The sequence below is a fragment of the Cotesia glomerata genome, linkage group LG8, assembly GCF_020080835.1.
Source record: "Cotesia glomerata isolate CgM1 linkage group LG8, MPM_Cglom_v2.3, whole genome shotgun sequence".
NCBI lineage: Eukaryota > Metazoa > Arthropoda > Insecta > Hymenoptera > Braconidae > Cotesia > Cotesia glomerata.
In genome coordinates this window covers 2,620,923-2,637,350 of record NC_058165.1, presented here as the reverse complement: position 1 = coordinate 2,637,350, position 16,428 = coordinate 2,620,923, and the positions used below count along the sequence as shown (strand labels likewise).

Here is a 16,428-nt window from a genome sequence, read left to right as displayed (position 1 = left end):
TAACAAACTATAATCATCAATCCTTAATTATTAACATTTTTGTAAATTTAAGTCCATTCTGATGTTATATTCATCGAGACCTTTTATTTGAGTATTCCCATGCATTTTTGATATATTTTTTATAAATAGATATATATAATATATGTAAATATATAAAATATATGAAAAATTGATGTGGGTACTCAAATGAAAGGTCTCGATGAATGTAACATCAGGATGAGCTTATATCTTTAAAAATGTCAATAGTTCACAAAACACAAGGTCATTTTTTACTTATGTATCTCGAGATACCTTTAAATGCAGCCTAAATACTTATAAAAAATTAACTATCGGTGAGAATAATATAAAACCTTGAAAAGGCACAAATTAAAGTCAAGATCTTTCCAATGACACTATAAATTTCACTAAAAAATCCGATTTTATCAGATAATTATCCTAAACACAAAATTTTTCAAACTTAAAAAATAAATATAAAGAAAAATACTTTTCTTCCATTCTTAAAGTAAAAATTTCATTTAAAAAAATAATTAACAATATTGTAATAAAAAATTTTTTTAATTTGTTAAAAAATATTTTTAATTATTTTTTTTTATCAAAAAAATGTTATTTTTTCAGATAAAAAATAAAAATTAATTTCTTCTTACAATATCGCTTTTTTTTTTTAAATGAATGAAAAAAATTTTAATTTCTTATAATTAACTTAATTTAATTAAAAAATTAAAAAAAAAATTCAATAAATTAAGAACATGTGAAGAATATAATAATAATAATAATAATAATAATATATAATATATAATATAATATATAATATAATAAAAAATATATAATATATATATATATATATATATATATATATATATATATATATATATATATATATATATATATATATATATATATATATATATATGGTATTTGTGAAATATATGAAAAATTGATGTGGGTACTCAAACGAAAGGTCTCAATAAGTCTAATATCAAAATGAACTTATATCTTAAAAAATGTCATTAGTTAAAGAGATACACTGTCATTTCTTAATTATTGATATAAAATTTTCATTTAAAAATTTCTAATTTTTATTTTCGTAAAAAATATCTTACGTACAAAAAAATATCAATAAATTTCACAATTAGTCATGTCTATCATCTAAATTATTATCAATAAAAAACTAACAACTATTAGCAATTTGTTCATGAATCCATGGAATATAATTTTTAACATTAACATAGAGTCCAGGAATGGGTTGTCCACAACTAACACCACCAGCAACAAGACCAACAACTTCCCACTGACCATTCGTTCGTTCGCAGACAAGAGGAGCGCCTCCGTCACCCTGAAGAAAATTAAACATATAAATTTTCTAATTATTTAACATTAATTCAAATCAATAAATAAATAAATAAATAAGTACATTAATTAATTAATTTATTAATGAATAAATAAATAAATTACTAATTAAATAAATAATTTAATTACTTAATAAAAATTAATTAATTACTTAATAAATAAATAAATTAATTAATTAATTAATAATTTTTTACCGAGCAAGAATCTTTTCCCGGTTCGCCCCCAGCGCAAATAAGACTTTTTTTGTCCAATTTAAAATTATGAGACAATCTTGTTGTTTGCAATCGCGCTTCGCATTCATTATTGTCAACAATTGGTACATCAACTTCTTTCATATATATCGAAGCTCCAAGATGATTATAGGGCTCTTCACTCCATCCAGAGACCCAGCATCTCCTCTTGACTTTGGGAACTTCTAGAGGCAAGCATGCGAAATTTATATGAGGATTATTAGCGAGAGGAACTGCAGAAGCAAGACTTAATAGCGCTATATCGTTCACTATATTGCCGTCAAACTTCGGATGGATCATCATAAATTGTACTCTGTAGTCGAATCGTCTACATATATCTTCTCCGTAATCACTAGTGTCTCCTATGCGAATTACTAATGAAGCTTGTCTGAAAGATTTATTTTTATCAATTATTAAATTGATTATATTCTCAGTATATGCTCATTTTTTGGCTAAATAACCAAAAAATTATTAAAGTTTTTAATTGGAGATGCAATTAGTTTATTATTAAAATGTGAAAATTAATAAAATTTTTAATTCAATTTTTTTAATAAAATTTATTAATTAGAATTTTTATTGATTAAAAATTGTTTAATGTTCGCTAACATTAATATTATTTTTATTTCTATGGATGATAAAAAATTATTAATATTTATAAATATAATTGTTATAAGAATAAAAACTTACGGAATTGATGAAACTTTATGAGCGACGGTCAAAACATGATTACTCGTTATCAAAACACCTGCACCAACTTTGTACCGATTGCTTTTATTATCTTGTAAAATAGCAACGTGCCATGGATATTCACCGAGGTTAGCTACCCCTTCGGGAAGAAATGTAGTAGTTAATTTTCTTAAACCACATACTTGATTAATCATTCCAGTACCAATGTCGCAATACTTAGCTTGGCCGTTCTTGCATTCATCTGCACATTCCTAATGATAATCAATTTATCCAAATCATTTATTATTATTATTATTATTATTTAAAAAATTTCAAACAGTCTAATAATAATAAATTTGTGATTTCTTCTTCTTCTTTTTATTATTATTAGAAAATCAAACGCGCTTCTGTCAAAATGTTTATTGTCGAAAATTTAATTAATCAATATTTTTACAAATTTTACTCATTAATATTTAACCGTTGTTATGGTAATCGTTACCATAGCAACGGTTACTATGACAGTGGCTACCATAGTAACCGTTGCTATGATAACCGTTGTCATAGTAACCGTTGCTATGGTAACTACTGCCAAAGTAGTCACCACAGCAACGAAAAGCGACAACAATGAAAACGTCACATCAACATTTTAAGGAGGTTCGAGCGAATCTAATGTAAAAAATAATTTCCAAGTTTGAGCTTTGAAATTAAGTATACGTATAAATAAATACGTAATTTATCTAATCCCAAAATTTAAAAAAGATTCACCGTTTAGTTACTTATATATTAAATTTTAAAAATCACATATTTTATCTCTTTATACACGGGCTCTTATGGCGGACAAACGTTTTGTCGAGACATTAATTATTTTTTTCAATATTAACCTCCCAACTTTAACGGATAAAAAACTATACACAAGAAACTTGGATTATTGCAAAATATAAAAACAATTTAATAATAATACATTACCGATATAATTTTTGAAATATTTAAAGTCAAATTTTATGTTTGTAACTGGTTTATCGTCAGCCATTTATTCGAATAAAGATTTGACAACATCGCGTCAACAGCTGAGAAAAAACAAAAGGATAGAAATATAGTTACAGAGAGAGAAATGTTTAACTCACACACTCATCCACGTCTCAGGTTATGGGTATAATCAAGCGCGCTATTGCCAAATCTGTTTATTTATTCCGGCAAGTAATAAATACCAAAGTCATTTTATTACTTTACTTTATTAAATAAGTAAAAATCATCAATTATTAAATTGTTTAAATTATTTTAAATTAAAATAAAGAATTTTGACGAATATTGGGAAAACTAAAATTAAAAAAAAAATTTAACACTATTTTGACTATTAGTTTCGCTCGAACTTCCTTAATAAAGGACTAGAAAATCAAGCGCGTTTTGCGCGCTTCTGTCAAAATGTTTATTGTCGACAATTTAATTAATCAATATTTTTATAAATTTTACTCATTAATATTCAACCGTTGCTATGGTAACTGTTGTTATAGTAACCGCTGCCATTTTAAGTGTTGCTATGGTAATCGTTGCCAAAGTGGTCACCATAGCAACGAAAAACGACACAATGAAAACGTTACATCAACTTTTTAATAAAGGATTATTATTATTATTTATTTATTTATTTAAAAAAACTCTTACCTCATTTGTTATCCGTAAATCAATAGCATCAGAAAATGGACATAATTTTTCCAAATCATCACAATAACAATTTAATAATCGGATATTGGAAACTAGAATAATTATGCAATTTTGTAATTTATTTATTCGTTTATTCAAAATTTTTTATTTTACAAATTTTAAAAATAATTAAAATTTTTTAAAAAATAAAATTACAAATGCACCAATTTATTTTAATTTGATAAACTTTTTAGAAATATTTAATAATTAGTATTTCTTCTTTATTAAATAATTTTTATTATTTAAAAAATTTTATTAATTAATATTTCTTCAAATTTCTAAGTTAGTTTAATTTTTAAAAAATTTTCTTTATAATTATTAATTTTAAACTATAAAAAAATATTACCTTTTTTTTCGTGTGTTGCTATAGTAAAATTTTGCCTACTAAATCCACTTGTTGCTCTAACAATTATTAAAACTAAAACTAAAACAATTCCAAAAATTTGCTTAAACATTTTTACTAAACCAAAATAGACGCGCGATGTTTATCATACTCTAAAGTAGACTTTGAATGAAGCAAAACTACTCTTCTCTGGATATTTATATGCGTTATTCTCAAAGTAAATGTAATAATTATCAATAACACCTCATGCGTGAACCATAGAAAAAAACGGTCAATGCTCAGCTTCACCCTCTAATTTTGAGGATTGATACAAAAAAACTAGATGAAGGCCACTAAGAAATTTAATTAAAAAGTGAAAGCTGAGCATCCGAGTGTGTTAGAAAAAATAGAAGTTATTAGTATTTTTATAATAAATAATAAATCGTTTGGAAATTTTTAGTTTTTTTTTTCGGACAATTGGTTTCCGGTTGCGTAAGATTGGAGTTTATTATTTAATAGCCGTTTCCCGCCCGCTTCGCTGGGCGAAATAAAAAAGGAAATAAATTAAATTTTATGTATCATTATTATTTTTTTTTTTTTCATATTTTTATTATTCTCCTTTTTTTTTTTATTTTTGTATGAACATAAATATGTTCCGTGGATAGAACTGTAAGCATCGATATTGTTTAGACTTGCACAAATTCCAAATTCCATCACGGAAAAAAGTAAACTGTAATATTCACTCAGATTCCGGTTAATTTTTATAGTTTCAAACAGTAAAGCGGACATCGGGGTGGCAAAAATATTAATATTACAGAATTTAATGTAGAAACCCTCACGGTTTTGGAAATGCCGTAAAGATTCGGTATTTATACGATATAAATACTGTATTTTTACCGTAATACTTCAGTTATTTTAGCCAGTTTTTTTGTCGAATTATTACGAAAAAATTACGAAATAAATTCAAAATATTTACGGCATTACAATAGAAAAATTACGGTATATTGACAGCATTTAAACCGTAAATGTACCGCATATTTACTGTATATCTGCGGCACTATTGCAGCAAAAAACCGGAAAAGAAGATCCCTACTTTCTATTACCGGCAAAATACCAAAAATATGCTGCTTTACTACTATTTTTCAATAGCTTAAAATTTTTTTTTATAATATTATAAACTATCATGAATAATTTTTAAGAGGCTTATAAATTAATTTCTCTGTTATTACTATTATTATCATTTTTTTTAGTCCAGACCGGGATTCGAACCCGGATCGTCTAGTTACAAGCTGAAGGCTCTACCAGTTGAGCTATCAGAGACACTATCCGCATCTATTTACTCAGTCACCTAATAAGACTCACCGAGTAATAAACACAACCGCCCATCTTACGGTAAAAAGCATTATATCTTTAATTATATCAGTATAAACGCGGTAAAATTGCTGTATATCTTTGGTATTTTTACCGTAGAAATACGATTTTCTTATTGTAAAATTATAGTAATATTATAGTTAATAGATAGATTTTTTACGGTAAAAGTTCTAGAGTTTTACGGTAATTTTATCGTATTATTTCTGAACTTTGCAGCAAAAGTACGGTAGAAATGCTGTATAACTATAGTAAAAAAACTGGCCAAAATAACCACAGAAATACCGTATTGTTTCAGAATTATAACGGTTAATTTATGGTAAACGCATTAATACCGAAAATTTACGGTATTTCAAAAACCGCGAGGGAAGTATAAAAGCCACAATTTATAATTTAATATCCAAAATAAGTGATTAGTAGCTGTAACTATAGTAAATAACGACTCTTTTATCTTAAAAAATTACAGTTTCAAACAGTAAAAATTGCCATTTCAATATATAGTCCATATTACGAGGAGAAGGGGAACTCAGATGAGGAGAAGGGGGTCTCACTCTGGGAGAATTTAACATTTGAAACAGTAAAAATTACACTTTTAAAATATACATTTTACCAGTTCAAGCGAGTCAATATTTACAGTTTGATTTTTAGTAGATTTTATAAAAATCTAACTATTGCAGCCGTCCTCATGGCGCAACTTTTGAAAAATTTAGCCATTTTCTGACTTAGTTTGTCGAGCTGAGTCAGAAAATATATATAGTTCAAAAGTTTATATATGTATGTATTTATATATATATATATATATATATATATATTAGGGTGCTTTTTTTTTCAACTATTTTTTTTTTTTTCAGTTCCATCGTGAAATTTTGTTGCAAGTACCCAAAAAAAAATACCCTGAAAGTTTAGGCCCTTAATATTAATATTAAGACCTCGACCCAGGCGTTTAAAGATTTCCCCTTAAAAAAAAACACAAAAATTTTGATTTTTTTATGTTTAAATTTCTATAGCTCAGTGGCATTTCACAGCATTGCTTCGACCGTGAACGGGTTTTTTTCAGAATTGAATGCTCTACAAAAAAGTCTATAGCGGCTAAGCCGTAACTCAAACCGGCGAGGTAGTACAGGCCTCTAAACTTGATTTTTCCATGAAATTCGCGTTTTTTCGCATTTATCTCGTGAATGACAAGAGCTACAGAAAAAATGTGAACGACAAACTTGTAGAACATTCAATTTCCTACAAAAAAAGTCCTGAGCATGAAGTCGCTAAAATCAAAATTTTCAGAGATATTTAATGATATTTTTAAAAGATATTTTTTATAATTTGAGGCAATTTTTGATAAACATTTGAAATTACTAAAAATTCATCGATGAAATTGAAAAAAAAAAATAGTTGAAAAAAAAAGCACCCTAATATATATATATATATATATATATATATATATTTATACGATATAACACGGCTTGTCAAGACCAAGGTTAAGTTCGAAGATGAGCTTAATCGGGCGAGTAATTTGGAAATGACAGGATTTTGAAATTTTTTAATTTTGAAAATCGTAAAAATTGATGTTTTTACTACTTCAACTTGGTATAATTACTGAACTAGACAAAATATTGAAATTCGGTAAAATGCATCGTAAAGCTCTTTTAATAAGCTTCAATTTTCACTACTTAGAAGTGGTAGTAGCCTCAATATTACTCCTTTTAGAGTTCGTTTAATGAAACAGTTTTACTGTTGCAGCCGTTTTAGAATTATTGTCTACATCATAGCTTAATCATGATGTAAATTCAATAATTACGATATTGATCAGTCTTTTGTGTAATGTTTTCGGGTAGGTTGTCAGTAAATATGTCACAAATTAGTTCTAACCATTGTTTTCTTCAACTAAAATTTTATCCGGTTGCAAAATTCTGATTAACTTGAAAACTGTTGTTTCTCAGCAGTTACTTAAAATTTGGACATTTATAATTCAAATCTTATAATCTGTGCAATTCTTTGGTAAATATTTGAGAAACTTTTTCTTCACAAGATAATTTTTTTTCCAAAATTTGTTGTAAATAGTTTTGAATTTATTATTGAATTTTGTTTTTAATTCATGAATTAAGTTATAAATTATCAGTGTTATTATATTATTTTATTAAAAATCAATTTTTTTTATTTGAAAAATCTACTTCCATTTCGGCTGCCGAATGGCCTTTTTTTAGCGTTGCGTTTAAAATTTACCGTTTTACTTTGTAAATATTGACGTTGCCTGTATTAGAAATTTACTAACTTTATTTTATACTTTTTACATATCATAAGATCATTTTTTAGGTACGAAATGATAAATATCAAAGTCTGAATTCTTAATTATTATATAAAATCAAAAATAATTTGCTCGGACAATTTTGTACAGATTCAAGACGTCCTTACAGAGAATCACCCACATAAGATATTTTTATTAAAAAAAAATTAATACTTTAGATTTTTTTTTAATCTATAGATTAATTTTTTTTAATCTTCATATTGTTAACTTTCAATAAAAAAATAAAAAAAATAAAAAATAATTTTTTTGAAGAAATCAAATTTTTTTAAATTATTTACTTTTTTTTTTTTTTTAACTAAGTAATTTTTTTAAAATTGAAATTTTTTTTATTTTGCACTTTATTAATTTCCGTAATGACTAATGCCTATTGATAATGATTTATAGTACTTCGGCACTTTCTAAGAGAAGATAAATAAATATTCTTTTTTTTTTTATAATTATAAGGCAATATAAGTAAAGATAATATCTATTGATGATATCTCTAAAAGCATTGATAGAAACCTTGATAAGATATCTTAACGATAACATCATTTCACACGATCTGGTTCACTTTGTAATTAAAGCCGTCAACTAATTTTCAATCTGAATCGTCAATAATCGTTCTTTATTTTTTTCTTTTAAAGAAAAATATGTATTATGCGATTAAATTCGCAAAATTAGTGCTTGCAACATTTTTTATTAATTATATTGCACTTAACGTTAATGGTAAGTTTCTATAGTGTACTAAGTAATAAAATAAATTGAAAGAAAAAATGTATTTTTAAAAAAATTAACAAATTTTTAATAATAAATTTATTTATTTAAAATTTTTATTTAATTTTTTTAAAATAAAATTTCTATTTAATTTTTTTAATGAATCTTTTATTTTATTTTTTTTTTAATAAACTTTTTTTTTTTTCAATGCACTTTGGGGTAAAATGATCAGTTTAAATAATTTAGTAGATAAAAAAATTTATTTAAAAAAAAAATTAATAATAAATTAATTTATTTAAAATTTTTATTTAATTTTTTTAAAATAAAATTTCTATTTAATTTTTTAAAAATAAATTTTTTTTTCAGTTTTTTGGGGTAAAATAAATAATTGGGTCAATTTAAATAATTAAGTAGATAAAAAAATTTTATAAATATTTAAATAAGAAATTTATTTGAATTAAATTAATTAATTTTTTATCAAAATTAAAAATAATTAAATTACATTTCTTCTTTAAATAATAATAAAATTTTTAATTAATTAAATTATTTAATTTTTAACTGACCATTTTACCCCAAAGTGCACTTAAAAAAAATTTTTATTTAAAAAAAAATGAGTAATATTGTAATAATAACTAAATTTTTATTTCTTCAGCTAAAAAATAAAATTATTTAAGATTTTAAACAAAAAAATAATAAATTAGATTTAATATTAAAAAATTGTTAATTTTTATATATTTCTTTTTTAAATATTTATAAAATTTTTTTATCTGCTAAATTATTTAAACTGACCATTTTACCCCAAAGTGCACTGCAAAAAAAAATTTATTTTAAAAAAATAAAATAAAAATTTTAAATAATAATAATTTTTTATAGGCTTAGAATGTTACGTATGTGAATCAAAACCAAGTTCAGCGGATTACTGCGTGAAAATCCACAACAACTTCAAAACCTACTGTCCAAGAAAATACTGCACAATTTTTCGCAAGGAGTTGCGGGACATTTACGAAGGGAACAATCAATTGAATTATATGAATCGTTCGTGCTCCGACCAAAAAATGCTCCCAGAACAAATAATTGTCGCTGACAGCCAAGTCAGAGTTTTCAATACCGAAAATTTCAGACGCCACAATATTGCAGTTATTACAGATGAGTTTCAATATTACTTTCAAAGTTGTGAAAGCGATCTTTGTAATAATGGCGACGGTGTCGAGTCATCAGACAATGATCCTAAGTCAAGAGTACTTATTGTCCCGGGTATAGGTACTAATTTAGCGTCTAGTTTATCGAGTTCCAATTATTTTATTTTTATAGCTTGTATTTTTATTTTTACGAATAAATTTATTAATTTTTGATCAAATTTTTGTCATAATTATTTATTATGTTATGACCCAAATTTTACTTTTTGTAATTGAGTATTTGAGTTTATTTGTTGTTAATTACTTAAAAATTAATAGAAACAATTATTGTTATTAGTGCGGCGATTATTATTTAATTATTGTATTTATTTAGTTAATAATTTTATATTATTGTTACCGAAGGTATGATTAAATTAAGAAATTAAGCGTGTGAGAAATTATTACGAAGCCGAGCGAATTAATTGTAAAAGAAATTAAAAGACTGGGAAAATTATTCTAAGTTCCGAACAAGATTTAGTATGGGAAAGTGATGAATGGATATAAAATGAAAGAAATGACGATTATTATTTTGTAAGAAATAAATTAGGTAAGCGAAAATTTTATAAGTCCCGAGGACAATTTAGTATGGAAAAATCAACGAATGGATATATAATGAAGGAAATTGCGATTAAAATCATAAAGAATTGTGAATTTGACGAAACGAATGGATAGAGAATGAAGAAAATTGCGATTAAAATAATAAAGAATTGAGTTTCGAAAATAAAAACTTAGAATTTGGCGAAACGAATGGATAGAAAATGAAGGAAATTACGACTAAAATAATAAATAATTATTTTTGAATGCTAGTTCGAGGGCACCGGACAGGTGTCTAAAACGACCCTTCCGGTTCGTTACAAGAGAGTTGGGGGAAAAATGATAAACGCCAAAATTTGGCTCGATAAAGCAAGCAGTTCTTTCTCGGGAGAATTACTCGGGCGAATACTCTTCACCAAGTAATTCCAGAGGATGATACTCTACCTGGAGTCTGACCAAGGCCCAGGTAAGTGTCATGAACCGACCGGATGAAAGTGCTTCTCCCCGTGCCGAAGCCTTCAGCAGAGGTACGGTAGGTGATCATAAGCCGTGTAGGTGGGGGCGAAGAGGACACTCTCCATTCGCTCTCGGGGTAGAGGTTTAGGCCCAGGAGTGACGGCTAGTCTCCTGGGAAAGCGGGGAACCAGCTCTTGACAGTTAGTTCGCGATTTTGAACCGCGAATATGTGTGAAAAGAGTGTTCTAATATATTGTTTATATTTTTTAATTTGTTTATATCGTTTATTAACATGATCAGGCCAATAAAGAGGTTTTCCTTTTTCTTTAATTTATTTAAAATGAAGTGTTTTGTTTATATTTTGTTATTGATAATGTAATCCCCGTTTATGACCCTGGACTCCGGCGAGCAAATTTCGAGCCGGGGACAAATAAATTATTTATTTTTATAATTTTTGAAAACGTGGACGTTACAATGTAAAATAATTTTAAAGAAGAAAAACATTAATTTGAATTAAAAAAATAATCTTAAAGAAAATTTTTAAACTAAGAAATTTTTTTGCAAGAATTTTTTTTAAATTTAATTTAATTATTTTTCTCCAGTGAAAATTTTTTTTTTTACTTACTAAATATTACTTCTCAAATTTGATTATTCCTAATTAAAAAAAAAAAAAAAAAAAAATTTATAAAATTATAAATTTTTCATACTTTTAAGTAAGTATATTTTTTTTTTCTAAATAATATTTGAAAATATTTGAATTTTTTTTAAATTTCCCGCGCCGCATTTGTCATGCGCAGTAAGAAAGAAACATCAGCTGACGATGTTTATCATTATTTAAATATGGCGTTTATTATTTTCGGTCAATCGTTCTTTGGTTATTAACATACGTCATTACTTATTACGTCTTTTGGTGTTAATAATAATTCGCGTCTTTGCATCAAACGTTTTTGTATTTTAATATTGATTTATATTTAGTAAAAACAAATCGGTAAGTTCCAATTATTTATTCAATATCAACTTTTCATTTTTTTTTTCTAACAATTAAAAATACATAATTATCATTATAGAATGATTGTAAATTACGTTTAATTTATGTTGTAGTGAATATCAACGAAAATAAACAATGGAGACTGCACAAAGATCGGAACAGCATGATGAATGGAAAAATAGAGTAAGTTTATTATTATTATTTTTATTAATGTTGTTGTGATTATTATTATTTTTTTCTTAATTGAAAACTGTCAAGTAATAATAATAATAATATATAATAATAATAATAATAATAATAATAATAATAATAACCGAAATAAAGAAGAAATCAAAATTTTATTATTATTATTTTTTTTTTATTTTTATTATTATTATTGTTATTTTAAAAAATTTTAAACTGTCAAGTAACAACACAATAATAATAATAATAATAATAATAATAATAATAAAGAAATCAAAATTATTATTGTTATTATTATTATTATTATTATTATTATTGTTATTGTTATTTACAAAAAATTTAAAACTGTCAAGTAACAACACAATAATAACATATAATAATAATAATAATAATAATAATAATAATATCTACCAGGAGATATTCCCCAGAATGTTGAGAATGACAGTTGCAAAATTTACTGGAACATGCCATTTGCAACAACCCGGCGGATCGATCACAACAAACCTGATATTGTGCTCTTCGACAAGGCCACTCGTGACATTTATGTCATTGAGTTCTCGGCCCCGGCTGAACACAACATCTCAGCCAAAGAAGAGCACAAAAGAAAAATATATCAGGATCTCCTATTTGAAATTGGCAAACTTTACCCAGGTCAAAATCTGAGGTCTTGGCTGTCAGGATGCAGAAGGCTGTAATATTAGGTTCCCTCCGTCTACTTAGGGAAATGACTTTGGCCTGCTGTGGCCGCTAACCGCCTTGTTGTGCGGAGTGGTCCAGCAGTAATGGATGGAGCTCAGGCTGGGCCCTCGGAGAGTCGGACTTCGGGGACAACCCCCCTGAACATTTAATAACATAATAATAATAACCGAAATAAAGAAGAAATCAAAATTTTATTGTTATTGTTATTTTAAAAAATTTTAAACTGTCAAGTAACAACACAATAATAATAATAATAATAATAATAATAATAATAATAATAATAATATTAACCGAAATAAAGAAGAAATCAAAATTTATTATTATTATTATTATTATTATTGTTATTGTTATTGTTATTTAAAAAAATTTAAAACTGTCAAGTAACAATACAATAATAATAATAATAATAATAATAATAATAATAATAATAAATCACTAACCGCCTTGTTGTGCGGAGTGGTACAGCAGTAATGGATGGAGCTCAGGCTGGGCCCTCAGAGAGTCGGACTTCGGGGACAACCCCTGAGCATTTAATAACATAATAATATTAACCGAAATAAAGAAGAAATCAAAATTTATTATTATTATTATTATTATTATTGTTATTGTTATTGTTATTTAAAAAAATTTAAAACTGTCAAGTAACAACACAATAATAATAATAATAATAATAATATTAATAATAATAATAATAATAATAATAAAGAAATCAAAATTATTATTGTTATTATTATTATTATTATTATTATTATTGTTATTGTTATTTACAAAAAATTTAAAACTGTCAAGTAACAACACAATAATAATAATAATAATAATAATAATAATAATAATAATAATAATAATAATAATAATAATAATAATAATAATAAATCACTAACCGCCTTGTTGTGCGGAGTGGTACAGCAGTAATGGATGGAGCTCAGGCTGGGCCCTCGGAGAATCGGACTCGGGGACAACCCCTGAGCATTTAATAACATAATAATAATAATAATAATAATAATGATAATAATAATAATAATAAGTCAATCTTAAAAATTTTTATTATTATTGTTATTATTTATAATACTAAAATCAGCTGACACTTGTCAATTTTTGAAATTTTCAGAATTAATAACAATAATAATTTTTTTTTTCTAGTTTTAACTTATATTTTTTTAAAATTAAAAAATTTTTTTTTTTATAATTAATTATTTGTAATAATTATAAAATTGTAAGGTGTTTGTTGATTTTAGTATAGTAATTATTATTTTTATTGAGAATAATATTTTTTTTTTAATTATCCATAGTCTTTTTTGGGACCATTACCACAAAGTTTTTTACGACTAGAAGACACATTGAATCCTCAGCATCAACAAGAAGCCGCTGATAGACAAGCTGCATTAGCTTTGCAACAATTACAAGGCGGTGTTGTACCAACAATGGATCCAAGAGTTGGAAGACTCAGTATTACTATCGTACAGGTAATTATTATCATTTTTAATTTTGTTGTTTTTAATTTATAATTTCTAATTTTAATTATTAATTTACAGTAGCAATTTTTAATAGCAGTAATTTACTATTTTATGAAACTCATTTCAATTTCCTGCAATTAGAATTAAATCAATAATTTTAAACATGTCATTTGAAGCCTTACAAATTGCCGTGTACTGAAAAAATTATTAAATTGCTTTTTGATCAATAATTTACAACTTCTACTAGTCATAGTAATTTTTTTTTTTTTTTTTTTTTTTTTTTTTAACAGGCGAAATTAGTCAAAAATTATGGAATGACAAGAATGGATCCCTATGTACGTTTAAGAGTTGGCCATTCAATTTATGAAACACAAACTGCGTCTAATGGAGGAAAAAATCCACATTGGAATAAAGTTATACAATGGTATAATAAATAAATAAATTAATAATTTAATTTTTAACTTAATTTTCTATTAATTATAAATAAATAAATTAATATTGAACTTGCAGTTGGATACCTCCTGGAGTAAATCAAATTTACGTTGAAATTTATGACGAGTGCTCGTTTACAATGGACGAATTAATTGCCTGGGGACATATTGAAATACCTGCATCTGTGTTACAACGTGGAGAGACTCATGAAGATTGGTATATGTTGAGCGGAAAACAAGGCGATAATCAAGAGGGCATGATTAATCTTGTCTTCAGTTATTCGGTAATATATATTTTATTCTTCTTTAATTTTATTGCTGGCTCTTCAATTATAAATATTGAATTTTAGAATAAAGCAGGCCCTTATTTAAATGGGCCTCCAGTAGTTATGGTACCATCAGCAACATCTAATTTGATGTTTGGAATGCCTGGATACGCTCCAGTTAATGTTTATACTGCACCACCAGCAGCTCCAGTTGCACCGATTCCAAGTTCATTACCACATGCTGAAGAAGAACTTAAACAGGTTATTATTAATGTTGTTATTTATTATCTATATTATTAAGAGAATAAGAAAAATTTTGTGTCCAGAATAATCAAATGATAAAATCGGTTTTCTTAGTGAAATTTAGCCTCATTGCAAAGGTCTTGATTTGAATTTGTGCTCTATCTCTAGATACATAATTAAGAAATGACCTTGTATCTTGTCAACTATTGACATTTTTAAAGATATAAGCCCATCCCGATGTTACACTCATCGAGACCTTTCATTTGAGTACCCACATCAAATTTTCATATATTTTATATATTTATATATTTCACAAATACCATATATATATAAAATATATCAAAAATGCCATGTGGGTACTTAAATGAAAGGTCTCGATGAGTGTAACATAGAAATAAGTTTATATCTTGAAAAAAGTCAATAGTTAAGAAATTACATTGTATCTTGTGAATTAATGTCATTTTTAAAGATATAAGGTCATTCCGATGTTACAATCATCGAGACCTTTCATTTGAATACACACATCAATTTTTCACATATTTTATATATTTATATATTTCACAAATACCATATATATAAAATATATCAAAAATGCCATGTGGGTACTTAAATGAAAGGTCTCGATGAGTGTAACATAGAAATGAGTTTATATCTTGAAAAATGTCAATAATAAAGAAATTACCTTGTATTATGTGAATTAATGACATTTTTAAAGATATAAGCTCATACTGATGTTACGCTCATCGAGACCTTTCATTTGAGTACCTACATCAATTTTTCATATATTTATATATATTATATATATATATGTATATATAAAAAATATATCAAAATGCATGTGGGTACTCAAATGAAAGCTCTTGAAGAGTGTAACATCGGGATGAGCTTATATCTTTAAAAACATCAATAGTTAAGAAAATAAAATTTTTCTTTTTATTATTCTTATTATTCTTATTGTTATTATTATTATTATTATTATTATTATTATTATTGATATTTAATAATTAAAAAATGTATAATTATTTTTAGATTGCCGAAATGTTTCCAAATATGGATAAAGAAGTAATAAAATCAGTCTATGACGCCAACAACGGAAAAAAAGACGTAACTATCTACTCACTGCTACAAATGATAGAGTTATTTTAATTATAATTTAATATCGGCCAAAAAAAAATATATTTATACTTAATTAAATTAATATTTGTTTTTCCGCAAAATAAATATTCAATGCCATTGTTTTATTAATAATATAATTATATACGTAAAAATGAGATGTAATATATTATGATTATGTATGTGTAAATTACTCTGTAATATCTTTTCACGAAGTATTATAGCTGTTATTATATTAAATAAATATTATTAAATATTAA

General features: G+C 25.4%; 3 protein-coding genes across 3 annotated transcripts; 2 read left to right on the top strand and 1 right to left on the bottom strand.

Annotated features, from left to right (window-relative positions):
* Positions 1-1,131: 1,131 nt before the first annotated feature.
* LOC123270536 (phenoloxidase-activating factor 2-like) lies at positions 1,132-3,995 on the bottom strand. Its single transcript, XM_044736638.1, has 4 exons — positions 3,903-3,995; positions 2,265-2,515; positions 1,542-1,965; positions 1,132-1,333 (listed from the first exon to the last, which is right to left on the bottom strand). The coding sequence occupies exons 2-4, from the start codon at positions 2,456-2,458 to the stop codon at positions 1,169-1,171; spliced, it is 783 nt and encodes a 260-aa protein (XP_044592573.1). The 5' UTR covers positions 2,459-2,515; positions 3,903-3,995; the 3' UTR covers positions 1,132-1,168.
* A 4,563-nt stretch (positions 3,996-8,558) lies between these two features.
* Positions 8,559-9,978, top strand: LOC123270743. The gene is made up of 2 exons (XM_044736887.1): positions 8,559-8,638; positions 9,500-9,978. The coding sequence occupies exons 1-2, from the start codon at positions 8,563-8,565 to the stop codon at positions 9,976-9,978; spliced, it is 555 nt and encodes a 184-aa protein (XP_044592822.1). The 5' UTR covers positions 8,559-8,562.
* Positions 9,979-11,625: 1,647 nt separating this feature from the next.
* Positions 11,626-16,428, top strand: LOC123270674 (toll-interacting protein-like). Its single transcript, XM_044736832.1, has 7 exons — positions 11,626-11,779; positions 11,893-11,962; positions 13,951-14,124; positions 14,406-14,539; positions 14,626-14,830; positions 14,897-15,073; positions 16,085-16,428. The coding sequence occupies exons 2-7, from the start codon at positions 11,915-11,917 to the stop codon at positions 16,199-16,201; spliced, it is 855 nt and encodes a 284-aa protein (XP_044592767.1). The 5' UTR covers positions 11,626-11,779; positions 11,893-11,914; the 3' UTR covers positions 16,202-16,428.

What these genes read in the sequence shown, in the direction of transcription:
- LOC123270536 (XM_044736638.1), bottom strand. Translation starts at nt 2,458, where the DNA reads ATGATTAATCAAGTATGTGGTTTAAGAAAATTAACTACTACATTTCTT. An exon ending in CATAAAGTTTCATCAATTCC is followed by an intron (nt 1,966 to 2,264) that starts GTAAGTTTTTAT and finishes TAAATCTTTCAG; the next exon opens with ACAAGCTTCATTAGTAATTC. An exon ending in CGGGAAAAGATTCTTGCTCG is followed by an intron (nt 1,334 to 1,541) that starts GTAAAAAATTAT and finishes AATTTTCTTCAG; the next exon opens with GGTGACGGAGGCGCTCCTCT.
- LOC123270743 (XM_044736887.1), top strand. Translation starts at nt 8,563, where the DNA reads ATGTATTATGCGATTAAATTCGCAAAATTAGTGCTTGCAACATTTTTT. An exon ending in TATTGCACTTAACGTTAATG is followed by an intron (nt 8,639 to 9,499) that starts GTAAGTTTCTAT and finishes AATTTTTTATAG; the next exon opens with GCTTAGAATGTTACGTATGT.
- LOC123270674 (XM_044736832.1), top strand. Translation starts at nt 11,915, where the DNA reads ATGGAGACTGCACAAAGATCGGAACAGCATGATGAATGGAAAAATAGA. An exon ending in ATGATGAATGGAAAAATAGA is followed by an intron (nt 11,963 to 13,950) that starts GTAAGTTTATTA and finishes AATTATCCATAG; the next exon opens with TCTTTTTTGGGACCATTACC. An exon ending in CTGAAGAAGAACTTAAACAG is followed by an intron (nt 15,074 to 16,084) that starts GTTATTATTAAT and finishes AATTATTTTTAG; the next exon opens with ATTGCCGAAATGTTTCCAAA.